This window comes from Ixodes scapularis, unplaced genomic scaffold (assembly GCF_016920785.2).
Source record: "Ixodes scapularis isolate PalLabHiFi unplaced genomic scaffold, ASM1692078v2 PGA_scaffold4__175_contigs__length_147842914, whole genome shotgun sequence".
Classification (NCBI taxonomy): Eukaryota; Metazoa; Arthropoda; class Arachnida; order Ixodida; family Ixodidae; genus Ixodes; species Ixodes scapularis.
In genome coordinates, this window is record NW_024609879.1 from 17,029,890 (window position 1) to 17,048,081 (window position 18,192).

The window sequence follows — 18,192 nt, forward strand, 5'->3', positions numbered from 1 at the left end:
CCTTCCTAGAATTCGTCCTTGAAGTTGTCCTTAAAGTTGTCCTAGACTTTGTCCCTCAGGTCGTCCTAGGCGTCATCCTAGAGTCGTCCCTGAGGTTGTCCTCGAGGTCGTCTTTGAGGTCGTCCTTAAGGTCGTCCAAGAAGTCGTGCTTGAGGTCGTCCCATCATAGTACAGCTTCGCTGGTCTTCCTTCTTCACCAGAGTAGAAAGGCTGAAAAATTTTTGACAATTTTTTTTGCGACTTTTATGGAAAAACTAATTAGCACACGTTACAAGTCACACTAGAACCTGCGCCAATCACGGTGCAGGTTCTAGTGTGCTGCAATGGTGGCCACCAGACATTTTAGAGAGACGTTTCATTATAGCGCGACCAATCACGGTGCAGGCTCTAGTGCGCCACACAAGTGGCCGCCGAAGAGCATGCGGCATTGCGCAATGTCGGGGGGAGAGAGACGCCGCGCATGGCGAGAGTATACACGACTCGGGAAAGAGGTGGCAGCGGTGGAGAGAAGTATAAAGTGGGCCGTACATCATTGCATTTGAAGATTGTTAGTCTATGCTCGATCCGTCAGAACCTAGCCATAGACAGCTTCGCTGTAAAAATTGCAACATCTTCGTGGGTCCAAGAGGGACAAAGGACAAACATAAATCTCCAAACACAGCTAAGTGACTGGTGAGCGTCTGAAAAAATCCGCCTGGTCCGGGTATCGAACCCGGGACCTCTCCATTACACGGGAGGTCCCGGGTTTGATACCCGGACCAGGCGGATTTTTTCAGACGCTCACCAGTCACTTAGCTGTGTTTGGAGATGTATGTTTGGTCTTTGTCCCTCTTGTTCCCCTTCTCCAGGGATTATTTTCTTCGTGGGTGCTGCACACGGTCGTGGCTACTTGTGTCGGAAACCCACGCGACTGCGCGGCTTTTGCCGCTGACATTGGCTAGGTGGCACAAGTTCAGCGGTGCTTGTGTTTACATGCATTTGTACGTCCAGGGGCTGTCCATCAGGGGGCCCTCAAGGAGAGGCCATGGATCTCCAGCTGGACTACTGGACTCTGGGACCATCAGCCAGGAAGGGGGCAGAGCCTTCCAAGCTCACGCTCAAGGCCTGGTTCCGCTCCGTCCAGGCAAGGCTACATTCATGCAGTCGTAGAAAGATGGTGGGGAAAGGGGGTGTTGAGTTCAAAGAATTGCACATATATAAAATGCAACAAGCATTTGGGAGACCAGTTGTTCAAATAGGTTTCGGTTCGTAATTGTCATTGATTTACAATGGAAAAACCCGTGACTGATTTTATATGATTATCTTTCTCTTTTGCATTGCTGAAAAACATACACGCAAACGCTACTACAGCTTTTGCGGTGATCTTCGTTCGGAGCGTGAATACCGTGAAATCCTGTAAGGATGCCCACCCAAAATGATGAGATAATTGGTGAAAAACGTGGGCTCGGCTATCTGTGGAGATGCGACAGCCAAAGTTTATAAAAAAAGTTGTGATAAAACACCGGGGCATCCGCTGAAACCATGTGAAACGGGAACTGATACCGCCGATCGCGGACATGACAAATTTGCGTTTCACGATGCGATAAACACGCAGGAATTCGCTACAAACTCCTGTGCCACGGTCAAAGATATTGTGGACGCGGCCATTTCGCTTCTCGAGTGTGAAGGACACGTGGGCACCCGCCACAAACTCGCATGTCGTAGAGAAGCGGTGGAAGCTTGGGAACAACTTCAGAGCGTTTGGCTGCATTGAATGCATATTTATCGTTCATACGCCGAATTTTTGGTAAAAGTTCATACAGGACCCCTTCCAATGCTTTAGCTAGTAAATTTAGAATATAAAAACTTTCTGAAATGTACTGTCAAAATTCTTTATTGCATGATCCCTAGCAAAAGGCGCATTTGACAAATACCATATGTAGGGGAGCGGGTTATACGCAAATTTCGGCTGGCAGTGCGGCTTCACAGCAATGCTCAAGGAGTTGTAGGGATAAGTTCCCTGGAGTCCCTCTCCTCCGGTTTCTCCTAGGGACTTTTTTTACCCCACCTTCTCCTTTTTTCGGGTAGCCATCTTTGCATTGCTTTTGCGGAATGAGCAGCTGAGCGGAGCCAGCGATTCAACGGCAACGCGCAAGGTGTCGTTGCCGTCGAACGCGTGTTGCTATTGACGGCAACGATTTTCGCGGTTTCAAATCTTCACGGCAAAGGCTCAGACTGTCATCTGATCTGTTGCCAAAGAAATCATAAACCAAGTGGCAGACCAGAACTATGGCTGTTATGATGTCAACAAGTCGTGCGGGTGAGAATGGAGGAATGACGGCCTGCAGACTCAAGCCACGGCTGAAGATTGTTCCGCAGTTCGAAGACTAGGTTTAAAATGCGCTGACAAAGTTCACCGAGGAGAGAAGAGGTCGCGGTCACATCGTACTGACAGAGATCCAATGTGACCACGACCTTTCCAGATGAGATGGTGCGGAACAGTTTGAAAAAGTGCTGCATCAGCAATCACCATGACAGCAAGGATTAGTACGCTGCCTGTGACAATGAAGGCACCTCAGATAGCTGCAGTGACTGCAGCGACGAGCGTATTGAAAATAAATATAGGTTTCTAGCGAGACCTGGACATTCCTTTACAAGGTTATTGGAAATAATATGCATTTTTTTTTTTATTTTTTTTCCCTTTCAAGAGTAGTAAGTTGGTGGTGCGGGTTATATGCAGGGGCGGGTTATGCGCACAAAAATAGGTAAGTGCTAGTAAAAGGGTTCAGTAGAGTTACTGCAGCTTTTTCTCGATCTCCTGATAGTAGTTTAGAAGTTCTTGCATCTTGCTTTTCGCCATTTTCTTTAGGCTGTTTGACCTGACAGTGTAGGTGATGTCACCTGTTGCCTCTGCTCTCTAGGTGTCTGTAGTCGTCGTGACCCAGCCACAATCGCTGAAAATTGCACTTCCCGGGCATCGTGCACAACTTAAACTATGTTCACCATGTGTAGTGTAAAACAAACGTGGAGCAAGCAAACCAGGAGTATGGGAATGGGAATATTGCAACTACCTTTTCGGTTGCTGCATAACTCAATTCATGTGTGATTAATGATGTCACTCGACATGTTAGCAAGAGGGTCACCTGTGCTACAAGTTGACATTGCGACCAATTTGTATAAACTGGCCCAGGCATGTACTCCATGAATCTAGCTGTAATTCTAGTCAAACAAATTCATGAACAGAGTCAATATTTTAAACGGAAGCAATTTAGTGTTGATATTTTTGTTGTTGTTGTTGTTTTTCTGGTAAAGTTGCTGGATGGAACGACAAATCCTAATATTTTCCGCAATGTTTTTTTTATTTCATTTTTGTACCTCAAAATAACTATTGTAAATTGCTAGAGTGGTTGATCATTTGCGAAGTAGCTTCTAAACAATCGCATCTGCCTCAATGTCAGCAAGGAAAACTTGAATTCCATTGAATCTACGGATATAAACAAGGCTAGACAATAATCATACGATGAAACATATCTAGATTTAACATGTTCAAAAATATACATATTCCCGTCGTCGTCGTTATCTCCACCACCACCACCATCATCACCACCACCATTATCATAGATAGAGGCCTCATAACAGCCCCAGCCCAGGGCCCCCAAATGCCTTAATCCGGCACTGTTGATGCAGCTGTGTGATGCTATCTTTGACTTTGTGTCGTGGCTTGCCGCCCGGCCACCGCTTGTGTATGGTTGCGTTCGTTCGCAACGCGATCTCCGACTGCGTTGTGGCTTGCTGACCCGCCTCCGCTTGTGTACTTTCATTTACGTTTTGTAGCTTCACTCCTTGAATGGTGTTTCACTGAGTGATCTTTTATTTCGTCAGTTTTTTTATCAGTCACATGTGTGGATTTTTTCTTGTTGCAATAAAAATAACCTTTCCATAAATGTTTGTTGAAAAAATGAAATTTCTAGGGGTGTGCGAATACTCAAATTTACGAATTCGAATTGAATAGCATGTTTCCGAATAATTCAATTCGTGAATCGAATTCCCAGTATTCGGTCACTCGAATATTCTATATATTCGGCCCAAAACGCGCGGTCGGCGCGGAGCTGACAAAAAAGGTGTTTTTTCTCCCGATGTTAGCGCCGTGATGTTCGACAGGCCATGCGAGAAACACCTGTTGGTCCTACCATTCCACAAATATCTAACATACAGGTTAGAATAAAGAAAAGTAACAAACTCCACAAACTTCATAGCACGCAGATTTAGTCATGATTGGGACGCAATCTAACCTTGAATCACAACTGAAACATCCCAAACTTCCCAACAATTCCAGAGAGGAATTGTTGGGAAGCCGGAATTCCGTGCCATGCCTAATTCTTTTCACGAGTAAAGCCCTTTGTTTCAAATTGAAGCACCGATATAGAACACACTTGCCACACTCGGAGAAATCAGCGACTGTAAGATTACAAAAAGAAACCACGTTTACCACGCCAATGAAACCAGCCGCATGTCGCGGGAGTCGCGAAAATCCGCACTATAAACGGTACCGCGCTATAACCAAAACATAAATTTTTCAGGCCAAAATACATGCCATGAGACAACTTACCTTTGTAAAAGAATTTATTGTATGTTAGATGAAAAATAAAGCTTAGTTTGAGGAAAGTCTTTATTTCACCAGACTAGTACCCTTCTCTCTCAAGTGTGTCACACATTTTGAAAGAAATGAGCGACTTTTGCCTGGCGCAGCCTTTTAACGGCGTCGCGGGTTGCGGACGGACGTTGCGAGCGTTCAGGATTGCAAACCCTAATCACTTTTCTCCGGCGATGAAAACGCGTGAAAATTCGCATCCTTTATATGGTACGTGCCAGTAATACCTTCAACTTGAGCACAGGCATGAAATGCTCCAAATAAGAAATCCGGGCGATGTTCGAAAACACAAATGCTTAGAAAGCACCACTGTAGTCGAAGTAAACAAACACAACGACACGGGCGTTTCTTTCTGCCGTCTTGAGAGTGCCGCCACAACACCGCCGCATGAGTAGGTGGATCTTCCCTTCTAGTACGTGCTGGGTTATAACAACGACACACAACGAAAATTCACAGTCAAGGATAGCGCTCTTACGCGGAACGATGAGCTTCTACCATGCCGTCTACATCGACGATCAAAACCGACGCCATGTTTGCGGATAGAAGCAGCCGGCCGGCCGGCCCGCCACCGGCATGCAACGCGCGCGAACACTTCTCCTCGACCTGCGATTGGTCTGTCGTTGCGGTTGTTTTTCAACGCAGCGGAGGGGCGCACGCACATGAACGACACGTGCGTGCGTCCCTCTCTCTTCGCTTCTCCCCGCTTCTTCGAGCAACCTCGTTACCCCGCGAGTGCCGCTTGCGGCTCGCGCCGTTATCGCCGTTATCTAGTGTCACACAGGGAAGTGTGCTCTCTGCGTCGGTCAGTCGGCGCGGTCGCCGGGCTGTTCCGAAAACCGCACTATAACCGGTATTTCCCTTCGCACGCCTACATTTTAAGCGGTATTTAATTACATGGGGGTATATCGGAGGCGAACCGGTGGTTTAAAAAAGCCGCGTTATACCCGGTCCTGCACTATAAGCAGTTACATTGTAAGTAGTCTAAACTGTATTCGTCGCAAGCTGCAAATTCTGATTCGGAACGGAACGGAAAAATAGTGTGCCTAGATTTTAGAGGGTTTCCAACCGTTCGATAGCCGCGTTTGAATTAGAAACAGCGAGAAAGTGACGAAAAGGCGAAAGTGTCGATCGGGCAGGCGTCGTCGCTCTTTCATTTGCTCGCTTTCTTTCCAAGCGACTACACAACACATGCGCACTTATTGCCAATCTGCACAGGAGCCGTCTTCGTGGTTTGAGGTTTGCTTGCTCATTCTTTAATCTAGGCGCTCTAAAGCAGGATAGATGAACGGAGGAATGGATGCATAGCGGCAGTTGGACGGTGACTTGCACCACCTAACCACGTGTTTTTTAATTACTTCAGATTATATTGTTTAAGCCTGTTTACTCAGATTTAACAGCTGTCTGGTTATTTATATAAAATAAAATCCCGGGTGCCCTTGTTCTCCCTTAAAATTGAGACGAAATATCGCACAATGCCCCTTTTCTGAGGTATGAGTATAAAAGGAAAAAGAACATGTCGTGGTGTTAGGTCGTGCTTCTAAAGAGAAAAAAGGAACACATGGCTGTAACTTTTTGTTTTTTGTGACGCTTAGGGTAGATAGATTGTGTTTGCGCCATAAAATTGGATCTTTATTGCCCAACATCCATCAAAAGCTGCTTTTCTTTTTTTTTTTTTTCTTTCACCAGAACTTTTATACATTTGGAATTTTGTTTTGTACGAGATGCATATTCTGCACCAGGCGCATACTCTGCATATATAATAATCTCATTCGCAGCACATCTTGAAAAATTCCTACAAATAAAATCACTACGGTAAAATCCCGAGAGATGCCCCACCCCCGAAAGATAGCCCTCTACTAGTAATAGTAGTGTTGTGTATACCGTAAAAACCCAAATATAAGAGGTTTTCTTTTTAAATTTTGCTATGTAAAATTTGCGGCTCATATTATACGTAGGTCCTAACAATTTTCAGCTTCGATGAGGCGCGATCTAACGCTGTTTGACGTAGTTTCGGTTTCGAAGCAATAAGGCACTCAAAACAGCTATCATCATCATTAAAATCACAATGTTCGAGGCACCACCATCCGTCAACAGTGAGGCTCGGCAATGGCGTCGGCACGAAGACCAAGGAGGTTAGAAGCACTAGGAGAGGGCAGGGGGGTAAAGGTGGTGAGGAGGAGCGGCAAATCCTGTGCGCCGACATCCTGGGTCCCGAGTGAAAGATCGCGAAAGAGAGCAACAGAGCACGAGAGAAAGAAACCAATGTGGCCAGCTGAAGGACGACAGTCACAATGGTAATCGCGAAGACTGAAAACTCTCAGCAATATAAACGGTGATAAATTAGCGTTGTAAACTAAATATAGCTATTCTGACACTTATAAAAAGCGGTATATTCATTACGCTGCATTACCTTCCCTTTTGTCAAAATCTCTGAAATCTGGTGGTTGCGCGGTTTCGTATACCTGGGGCGCGACCATCCACGAAGGCGGTGATCTCAGTTGTCTGGTTTAGTTTAGTGTCAACGGAAGGCCGTACATCTGCACGCAATGCAAAAAGAAAGCTTCGAAAGGAACGCGAGTATCTTTCCACCGGTAAGTTTGTGGATTGTTGAAGTTCATGAAACTGCTCTGATGATATAATTATATTCGTGAAATCGAAGGCAGTTGGTAACCATGTGGGACCCCGAGGGTCTGCCTGCATGCTCCGCCGCTTGCGGCAGCCAGAATGCATGGGGAAATGGCGGACCTTCTCCTCTAGAGTTAGTATGTATGATCTCTATGAGGAGAGGGCACGTTGCTATATTTGTGAAGCCTAGTCATAAAAAGTTTAAACGATGTTGTGGCCAACGTGACCGTAGATCTCTCTGGCTATTGGTGCGCGTGACATGTCACATGTGAGATGGATGGTTGATTGTAGGACTTCTTGCAGGCTTGCACGCGCTCCGTCCGGTAGCTTTTATCAGATCGAAGGCTAGCCTGTGGTGTATTCTAGTAGCTTGTAGCTAGACGAAGGCTAGCTACGGTCACGTGATGTGGTCACGTTGGCGTGGTAAGTGAGGAGAGTAAGGAGAAAAATGAGAAAGAGGCGAAGCGTCTAGGGAGCATGGCTTTTGGAGGCTACACGGCTGTCGTCATGCCCTCTCCTACGCTTCTATCCTCCTTGGCGAAGACGATAATCGACTGCCTTCAAAAGAAAAGTACTTTTGGTTGCGGAAGGCACCGGCAACAGGGCAACTGGACGACAATTCGCCGTAAATGAGGGCAGCATCCGCGGATGGAGACGACAAAAGCAAGCTCTGTTTGCGTGCAACGGAACGAGAAGAAGTTTTAGGAGCCCAAAGAATGGCGTGTTCGTTGACGTCGAGGCAAGTCTCAGCGGAACGGCACCTCGCCGTAAACACCGAGCTGCTGCATGAGAACTTTGGTGAGCCGTCATCGGGTTACTCGCTTTATGCGCCGTGCCAAGATTTTACCGCGTCGGCGCTCGCTCGTCGCTCGTTCTTTCAAGTGCGGGATTTCAAATGCGCTCGACGGCACTGAAGACTACTGCCTTTGGGAGGAGGCGTCGGACAAGGAGTCTGATGGACGTGATGACAGTGATTAAGGTTCAGTTATGACGCAAATAAGGAATATTTTCGTAATCCTGATTTTGTTTCGTATTATACGCGGATAATTTTTTTTTTTTTTCGCAGTCCTCAAATTATGTTTTGTATTATTCGCGGGTTTTTACGGTACTCTTCTACTGGTCCGTCGTTCGTTTGTGCTGTATTCTCATTCCAGCAAGCTTCGAAGGGACACAACCTAAAAATAGCAATATTTTAAAACTTTTCTTGATTGTACACCAAAAGTTAGCCCACTTCATATTTTCACCCGATTTGCTCTTGATGTTAGGTGGGCTATCTCTCGGGATTTCACGGTATTCAATATTTGATTCAATATTCAGCTTTTTTTTTCTTAATTTGATTCGATAACTACTATTTGGTATTCGCACACCCCTAGAAATTTCAGTTGCGTTTTGATTTAGCATTGTTGTTTAATTCACATCAAATAGAAAATATTTGTTTTTCAAAAATGTTCTTACTTCAAACTACTATTCATATTCGAAAATATTGAATTCAATTCAATTCTTAACTTTTATTATTCGATTTGTTTTGAAAGATTTTGATAAGAAAACTTCCTTATTGAAATTATGAAATTTTTGTTACGTACACATGAAAGAAATATTATATTTTATTATCGTAAAAATGAAATTCATTATTGCACAAGAAAAAACAACTGACAATCATTGGTAAATTTAAGAATTTTGAAGCACGGCTAAAAATTGCAGGGCTTTCAAGGTCTGGAAAATGCCGTTTTCGAATTCAAGGGTTTTCAAGGATGCGTACGAATCCTGTCTATCTATAAAACGTCATTTATTTTTACGATCAAATGACAGATAGCTTTATTACACATGGACTTGAATTTAACATCAATCTGGATGCTCAAAAATTATCATATTCTTGAGCCATTCACAGCAATTCAAACTACGTTCTTCATCACTTAGCATATTGTTGCTGTCTCTCATCTCCCGTATTAAAAAGATATTCCAAAAATATTTAAGTTTGATTTGCAGGTAACATTTAAAATTAATGCTCCGTTTGCAGTAAAAAGAAGAAAAGGTATTCACACATTTTTAAGAATGGGTCTAGCGATGAGTTGTCAGCCGTGGCTGGAGCAGAAAGCGTGTTGGTGAGAGTGCTCTCTCTGTCTGTGTGCACAGGTCTGGAGGTTGGCAAACACCAGTGAGGCCCTGGGTCCCAGCCTCACACTCAACTATGTCACCAAGGAAAAGAAGCAGAAGAGTAGGTGCCACCACGCTCTTCCCGAACCGACGACGGCCGCATTCTTGCGTTGGGATGTGCCAATAATGTGATCGATTCGTTGTGAAAGTAGGCACGAAAATTCGCACCCAGAAACCAGCATGAGCCGCTCAAACATGTATGGCGCTAGAGTACAAAAACACATGATTGCATTCCTCTAGCCCTTTACAAATATGACGTTTTCTACCTGTCACTCTAAGCCCTACTAAAAAAAAAAAATTGAGCAATCTCGTGTTAATCTATAGTACAGTCGGAGCGTTTGGGCAGGAGGACAGACCGTGATGCTCCAAGCAGTTAACTTTAGAACTACACGGATGGGTGACAACAAATACAATGACTCGGCGCTCGGCCGACATAACCGAATGCGGCGTCAGCGTTTGGTTGGAGTTTGTATTCTCCGGTGAGGGGGAGGAGGGGCTCTTTTGTTTCCACTCGGGCCTGCATGCACAATGCAGCATGCACATGCCAAGCTCGGCACAAAAGCCGAAGTGGGTCAGGCTCGCATTCTCTGACGACTGCTTTCAGGATAGATCCGGCACTTGACGTCACTTCGTCGGTTGTTAGTATTTTTTACATTGCACTGTGCCCTGCGCTCTATTGTAGAAGATGGCATGGACATGCCCATAAGGCCTGTGGGCATGTGCACAGGCCTTGTGTCGGTTAAACATCGAGGTGTGGGGACAACGAACAGGTCAGAGCACCCCCTATAGTTCGATCTCCTGCCCAATAGCTGCGACAAGTCAAGGTGCGGCGCACCCACTTCACGAGAATGCGCGCAAGAACGACATTCCTGCTTTCACATTCACAACTCATAAGAAGTGCCTAGGTGTACCTCGAGCCTCTTTCCGGAGAGCGTGTGCAGTGGGCACCTGGTATTACAAAAACACTAACTATAGAGCGGGTTGTTAGGGCTGTTGCATAGCTCAGTGGTAATGCCTCCGCTTCACGTGGAGCCGATTCAGGTTCAATTTCCGCGGGTGGCTGGCAATATTTTTTGAGGATTTGGCAACATCTATAACAGACCCTGCAATGCCAACTACAACATCAACCACTACAACTACTACATCAACTTCATGAACAACTACACCTACAACATCAGCAACGGACATCATTTCCAGTGGTGGCCAACCCTATAGCAGCTATTGCTATAAAAAGCAAAATCAAGATGGCAACTTGATAAGGTTAATATACAATTGGAGGAATAATGTTGGCTGGGCAAAACCTGTTTGTTGAGCCATTTATTGAAAGCAAGGCACAAAAAGTGCCTAGTCTTCTAGGTCAGTGCAAACCCCGTTGTGTACGCTCATGCTCTTTTTCAGATAAGTATACAAACACTTTACTTACACAATCCTTGCCTCTTGTCTTGATCTCAAATGCTTCGTCTACATTTCTGGAAAGTTGCTCTGTACCTTGGCAAAAACCTGATGTCGTGATATTTTGGGGTGTTACGTTGCCTGCCGTTCTTTCGGTGCTTATACAGCGGAGCTGTTATGGCTGGTTTCTTCAGTTTCGTGTCCGTGGACAAATAAATCTCGACACAAAACTCTGGACAGCTACTGCCATCTATGAGCGACTGTGGCAACCTTTCCAGCCTTTCTACTGTGGTTTTCACCAAAGTGGAAAGGCTGAATTTCTCTAGGCGTCGTCGTTGAGGTCGTCCTCGAGGTCGTTTTAGAAGTCATCTTTAAGGTCACACTCGAGGTCGTCCTAGAAGTTGTCATTGAGGTCGTCCCAGAGTTTGTCCTCAAGGTCGTCCTAGAACTCGTCCTTGAAGTTGTCGTAGACGTCGCCCTTGAGGTCGTCTCCTAGGCGTCGTCCCTGAGGTCGTCCTAGGCATTGTCCTCTAGGCGTTGTCCTTGAGGTCGTGCAAGAAGTCGTGCCACCACAGTACATACTCTTAGAAAAAAGGGTATGGATAGTCCTCCCTTAGGGGAGGAACGGTCTTGTAACCTATGTTCCTTTAGAAAGGGAGAAACTTCTGTCCCTGAAGCAGGGGAGCAAAGTTCCTCCGTCGCTTGCGTCTCAATATGGCGGCCCCGAACCGAGGAAATCGAGCCCAATAAGGCTTGACGAGGACGCTACGTTTCTTGTACGGGACGAGAGCAGCAGCAAATGAAAGCGTAACACGAGCTTTCCGCAAACTGTGTTTATTTTCGAAGCCAGATTCCCCCCACAGGTACAGAAACTTGCGTTTCGAAAGCAGTTACTCAGTCTTCTCGTCGACAGCACTGCGATGTTAAACGGAGACAACCGATACCCAGTTACTTCGGGCACTTTGCGTCTTACCTTTGGTGTTCCTCGAGTCCCAATTCCTTCGTCAACCGCACATCACGGAGAAGGGCAAACTCAATCCGCGAAACCAAAAGCCGCTCTCGAAAGAACAAACTCGAAGCACTCGAAGCCTCTGTTTATCGCGTAGCGTGAAAGAAGGTTAAATCGCTAGCCACCAGATGGCAGGGTCAAGCTGAGTAATTGCAAGTGGCTAGGCTAGGTGGCGCTAGGTACCACCCAATTCATGTTCTACAAAAAATAATTTGCTTCTCTCAGGCCACTACTGCGCTTGGGGATCCTTTACTGTACACACACTACGCTTATTACAAGCACCGGGTGAACATACATTGAGCACATACATGGCACACACATATATCAATACAACGGAACACTACACCCGTGCTCTGCGTTTCCCTCTTTTATACTCGTTGTTTTGAACGTACGGAACTTTTCGGTGACTCCCTAAGCAATAAAAAATATTCCCAGCATGTTGATTTTTTCCCAGCAATGTCATGCCTCTGAGAGTATTTTGAATGGCTCAGGGGATGAATCTCTTACTAAAAAGTAAACGCTCGATCATGCCGTAATTATTTGAAAGCCAATAAATCAAGCCGCTCCAATGCGGTTTGAAGCCATGAGTTTGTTTCCTCACACGGCACGTCGTAGCCCGTATTTCTATTGGTTTTTCTATTTGTGCTGTTCGCGCAAAGCTGCAATTGCCGTCTTGAATTAATCTCTGTAGAGTGGATATTCACTCAGCTGGAAGTGATGCTTCACGGGCTGAGAAATTGCTTTTCGATCAACGTGAATGCAGTCAAAGCCGCGACTTGCGGCAGGTGTTAAATGTACGGAGCTACGCTGGCTACGCCGTGGCGAGCCCGAAAACGTCTAGCGCTCATCCCAGCGCGCCACGGAGGGCAGTTTCTCCAGGAACCGTAGTATATTTAAACAACAAAATAAAGGGTAGCTTTTTTTTTTTTTTTTCGATTTTCCCTACTATTGTTTTTTAATGCCGAAATTCTATACTGTAAATATACGTACTTTCTGTCACGATTTCATACTGTTTAGTCCTTGCCCCAGAGCGCAATCGCTCTCGGGGACGAGACAATTCCGACAGTCACATTGGCCACTGTACGATAGGAGCTTCTACTGTTCAGACCAGCGTTCCAACATGACTATACGCACGTTGATCGATTGCACGTAATCCCTCGAATGGCATTAAACCTTTTAATATAAAGCGGAATGTCAACCTGCGACACCCCGCCCCCTCCGATCACGGCCCGACCAGCGGCATCAATGCCCAACAGTTTACGATCTCATCTTCTTGTTACACCACTGATACGCGAACACACGGTCACATCGGCGATAATTCCAGTCTTCTGTTCACAACCCACAACACTGCCATCACAATATTGCAGCTATGTTTCTGACACGCACAAACACAAAACCACAATGAACGCCGGTTGCACTGGGCATCGGAAAACAGAACCGAGCTCAGGGGGGAAGGCACCCAGGCAGCCGGCAGCAAAACCTGCCTGTCTTGGACGCAGTTCCTGCGGTTTCCATAACGTCGAAAACGTCGACACAGCTCCTCGTGGTTTCGCTATACTGTAGTTCCGCATGAGTCCCGCAATCCGGAGACGGCCATCCCCCAGTGTACGTGGCACTGCTGGCACTGCTCCGGAACTTCGCTGTTTCTAGCGGCTTCGTTTGCTCGTTTGATAAAATTAGTGATAAAAACGTCAATGCAACCAAAATGTTCTGCACGTTTAGACTAGAAGACGGAATTACAGACGGCCTTCGCTGCCGCTGAAGCTCAATCAACTCAGCAGCTATTTATTAAACAACGTGCGCGACCTGCTCGAAAAACGAAACCGAAAGACGATGAGTCGGGAGGGCGAAAGCTTTCTCCCGTCTGCCTGGAGAAGAAGAAAAACGTCTCGTTTCTCCCTTTTTCTCGTGTCCGCTTGGGGGCGCGTCGGTAGAAGGGAGGAAGACGCGCCGTTGCTACTTTTTTCCTCCATTTTTTTTTTGGAGTGCAGCTCCGCTGGTCTTGCTTCTTCACCGGAGTGGAAAAGCTGAAAGTTTTTCTAAAGTTCCCACTTGTTCTTGCACCTACTGCCATTGTCCTGACGACGTAACGTCCGAAAGTGTACCCGTAGAGTGTGTGTGTGTTATGGCGGTTTGGCCGAGGGCTGGCCGGGTCGTCTTGAACGCAGCTTCCTTCCTCTCCCTCCTTAATCGATATAACTTTGACGGATGTGAAACCGATTATTATTAATTATCGTTACTTTGCAGTCATGCGCCTGGGCAAGAAGAAAGAGCGGGAGTCCGACCGCGACGCCCGCTGTCAGCTGGTGGAAGGAGTGCACCGGCTGATCTGCTCCTGCAGAAACCTCCAGGCGCCACTCAAGGGTGAGCAGTCTTTCGTTTGCCCCTCGACCCAGTTGTTCGACATTTCTTGCCAGTTGCAGCGCCACACGGGCAGAGTGGACCTGTTGGTGCTTTGGCCGCACAGCATAGAGTGGCGGTTTGCCAGCACGGATTCTTGCGAGATGTAACAGACGTCCAGTGAACCTGTCCTAAATGTCAAGGTGGTTAAGTAGGAACATCAGCCGACTCGGTGGCTCCGAGGCAGCGCCGGCCAACGGATCCCCAGGTGGCAGGTTCGAATCCCGACCGAGGTCCCGCAATCTGACGGAGGCTCATTGCGTAGAAGGTTTTCAGTTGCTCACCAAAACGTCACCGGGAAAGTCGAGATTAATCCTGTCCACAGGCCCTTTGTTGGTTTGGCATGTAGAATGCCCAGATTTGACTTTTAAAGGCCGACAACCAGACTCGAGATTCTGCAAGGCAGAAAATCCTCCTCACCACGGGGGAGGAGGAAACAGGCAGCGGTGGACAGGGTAGAAGGGGGGAGAGGAGAAAGCGAGAGAAAAGTGGAAAGCACGAACTGGTCGTCGGTCTTTAAGCACTGCTACACGAGCTACTTATATTGTGATGATGTAGCAGAGTGTTTCTCCACATTCAAATAACAACAGGGATCTGAAAGGTTGGTTCCTAAGGTTCATTGGCCTGCTTGTGCAGACATGTTAGTAAACCTTTTTTCTCGTTGGCCATGGTACCTCTGGAGAGCCCAATACTAGAATGACTGAAAACATCAGGATGTCCAGTTCTTTGGGAAGTTTAAGGGTTTTGGGTAATTCTTGTTGCTTTGATGCGATAGGATACAATATTCTCTCTAACTCTGAGAGAAAGTCAGGTTGTCACAGTGCCGGTGGCCCGTACCTCTTGGTATGTGACATCTAAGCTGAAAAATCAATACCTACATTGTGTGGCCAAATTTCAAGATAACTGGAGTTCAATCTAATTATCCCAGTTGTTGATGAATGTCACGTAAAGTATTTTTAGTAAACATATTCTTATGGAAAGGGGCGAACCTATATCGAGTGATTGTAGCAGCCGAGTTCTGTAATCCTCTTCTGTCGGTAAAAATGAGCTTCAATTGAAGTTTATTTTTACCGACGTGCTGTTTCAACACTACTTCTCTGGCCTTAGTGCATACTGCTCCCATAATGCTATGCACACCTAGGGCACTATTGGGCGGTTGCGTCCAGAAATTCACTTTCAACAGCCGGATCACAGTAGATTGTATGTAACACTTGACCGAGCAATAGGGAGCTCTGAAATTAATAGGCTTTTCTAGCAACAGGAGTCGCATTAAATCGGGTTCGTAGAATTCTGTCGTTTGTGGAATCTAGAGAAATGCTGTAAGTGAGCTTAGCTAGATAAAACACTACTAGACACACCGTGCTTTGTGTACATTATATTTGTCATCTCGGTCAAGTCATGTAGCCACTATTGCCCATTGCAACATAAAAAGGTGAAGAACCCTGTGCTTGCTGCAAAATTGGTGGTTCCCTCCTTCCAGCATCTGCTCTGCTAAAGTGGAAAGGGTGTAGGCCTTTGTGGTAGGGGCTTTTCCTGCTATTCATAACCTGCAACAGACCATAGACCAACCTTGCGTTATGCAGCAAGAACCTATCGTAATGCCGTCCCATCTTCAAGCTTCTCGTGTACCAACTGGACTTGTACCTCGCTTGACTTCCTTTTCGAAAGCAGTAGAGAAAAATAATGGCCACTAGGCTCCTCTTTACAGCCTCCTTTTAAGGGTGTTGTTGCACTGTTGCGGAGGGGACGGTACGGAGGAAGAGCAGGGGCATATCTTCCTCTCCGTACCTTCCCCTCCTCCTCCTCGAGAGCTGCAGTCTAATTGGGCGTTACAGAGTTAAAAATGACTTACAATCGTGTAAATATGGTAGTCATTTGAGAGATAATGCGGCCATCGGATGCAGTGTCGTGCTGAAACGTTTCCCACGTCCTTTCGACGCAGTCACGATCGACAGCGTGGAGTGGACGGGAGTCAAGTTCTTCCAGCTGAGCTCCCAGTGGCAGACGCACATCAAGTACTTCCCGGTCGGGCTGTACATGGCACCCGAGCACAGCCAGAGCCACTAGAAGGGGAGGGACCCCGGACCAGAGGACAGCCACATTCGCCGGCCCGTGCAGTGCGGACTCTCTCTTCACGGCGACCCGTGCGTGGGAGTCGATCGAAAAGACAATCGTGGGGTTGCACCCGCGTGTAGCGTTCACGAGGGCAAGAGGACCCCTATTTATTTGCGAGTTCTGGGGGCGTTGGTCTTCCAGCCAGGCACTCGATTGGGTCCTGCCGTAGTCACATGATGTGCCAGGTGTCGTTGTGTTTGTATGTACATATCCACCCACCCCCCTTTCCCTCGAGGGCGTCATCGCCCCAAGGTTGTCTCCGTAGCCGCGCGCTCCGGGTCGGGAATCGTGGCCTTGCGTTCCGACCGGAGCAGCACTGGAACGCCGGATGTCGCGAGTACCGTATTTATTTGAGTCTAACACGCCCTCGATTGTAACGCGCACCTATTTTTCGTGGTCCGAAAAAAAAACGTGATGACCTCAGTTGTTACGTGCACCAGATTTTGTAGGTTGGATAGAGAAATGAAACTTTTTCTCACTTAAACAACGAAGGTTTATTCTAAATGCTTCAATCTTGCGATGAAATGAACAGCGCTGTCTCTCTCCGGCGAGGTCGTCATCACGACGCCGGTCCGGTGCAGCACCCGTGGGGCGGTATGCATCACTCGTCATCGTTGTCGGACCACTCCTTATCGCTGTCAACGGCCCAAAGCATTTCACCTTCGGTGCCGTCCATAGCGTTAGAAATTCCGCACTTCTTGAAGGCCTTGATAACCATGGCAGACGGGATCGTGCACCAGGCACCTTTCGCCCATCCGACGAAGTCCTGCAGCGAGGCAAGAGCCTGGAAAACTAAACGCGCGTGATGCAGCCCGATTTCCACCGCTCTCCGCGCACAATATCATTTTTCTTTTGAATCCAGCATCATGGTGAATGCGGCGTATCTTTGCAGTGGGAACTTCCATGCTGATACGAATGGAGCGGCCATTTTGAAATATCGATGGCGATATGGTAGCGCAGTTTTGGTTGTGGCGCGCATAGATTTTCGGACCTATTTCCCCGTAAAAAAGGTGCGCATTAGATTCGAGTAAATACGGTAATCTTCGAGCCAGCGACCAGTGCTCCTACAAGTCTAGAGCCAGAGGAACGCTATGGTTTGTCATTTTGTACAGGTGGATCTTTTTTTTTAGGCCAACGTTGGCGGTACTGTTTATTTAAGTCATCTGCGATTCTCCGGTGTATAACGAAATGTGCGCGTATTGGTGTCTCGAAGCAGTTTCTTTCGTTGTAGATGTCTTAGCGTGAGTCAATTGTGTGGGAATTTAGGTGTCACAATGTCGTCTACACATTGTATGTGGCGTTGAGAACAGAAGTAATAAATTATTATTTGGGTTTGTCGAGCGAAGCCAGGCTCGTGGCAGTTCGTACTTACCTAATTTCTTTCAGTGTAGCTGCGGTGTTTGAGGACGGTCATTAGCCTGACAGTGCTCCAGTATCGCTGAGACAAATTAGTTACCGTGATCGCCTGAGAGATGGCCCACCCAAAATCGCGAGAAAATTGGGCGAAAATAAGGAGTGGGCTAACTTTCAGTGTACAATCGAGAGTAGTTGAAAAAATGCTATTTTTAGGTTGTGTGTCTGTCAAACTTGTTATTGCGGCGAGGGGCAATAAAGCAAAGGTGACTGTACTTCCCAGTCAGCAGTGTTCGCTTAACTAGATGCATTTACGCTAAGGTTATCATTGATCCAAACACTATGATTACTAGGAGAGTGCCACCTTGCGGCGTTTAAAAGAAAATAGCAAATCAAGCCAAAAAAGGGGGCTTTATGGGATATTTTGCTGTGTGCCGAAAGCACAGATCCAAATGAATGTCGGGTGCAAAAAGAGTGTGCACTAAGCACGATGAAATTAAATGTGGCTCGGATT

At 46.7% G+C, this 18,192-nt stretch overlaps 1 protein-coding gene across 1 annotated transcript in view; it reads left to right on the forward strand.

Annotated features, from left to right (window-relative positions):
- Nucleotides 1-17,964, forward strand: part of LOC8023558 (phosphofurin acidic cluster sorting protein 1) — a 99,342-nt gene extending 81,378 nt beyond the window's left edge. The window contains exons 18-21 of the mRNA XM_029992995.3: nucleotides 991-1,123; nucleotides 9,389-9,470; nucleotides 14,058-14,174; nucleotides 16,153-17,964. Coding sequence (XP_029848855.2) covers nucleotides 991-1,123; nucleotides 9,389-9,470; nucleotides 14,058-14,174; nucleotides 16,153-16,277 — 457 coding nt within the window. The 3' untranslated portion in view covers nucleotides 16,278-17,964. The remainder of the gene's footprint in view (nucleotides 1-990; nucleotides 1,124-9,388; nucleotides 9,471-14,057; nucleotides 14,175-16,152) is intronic.
- The last annotated feature ends 228 nt before the right edge of the window (nucleotides 17,965-18,192 follow it).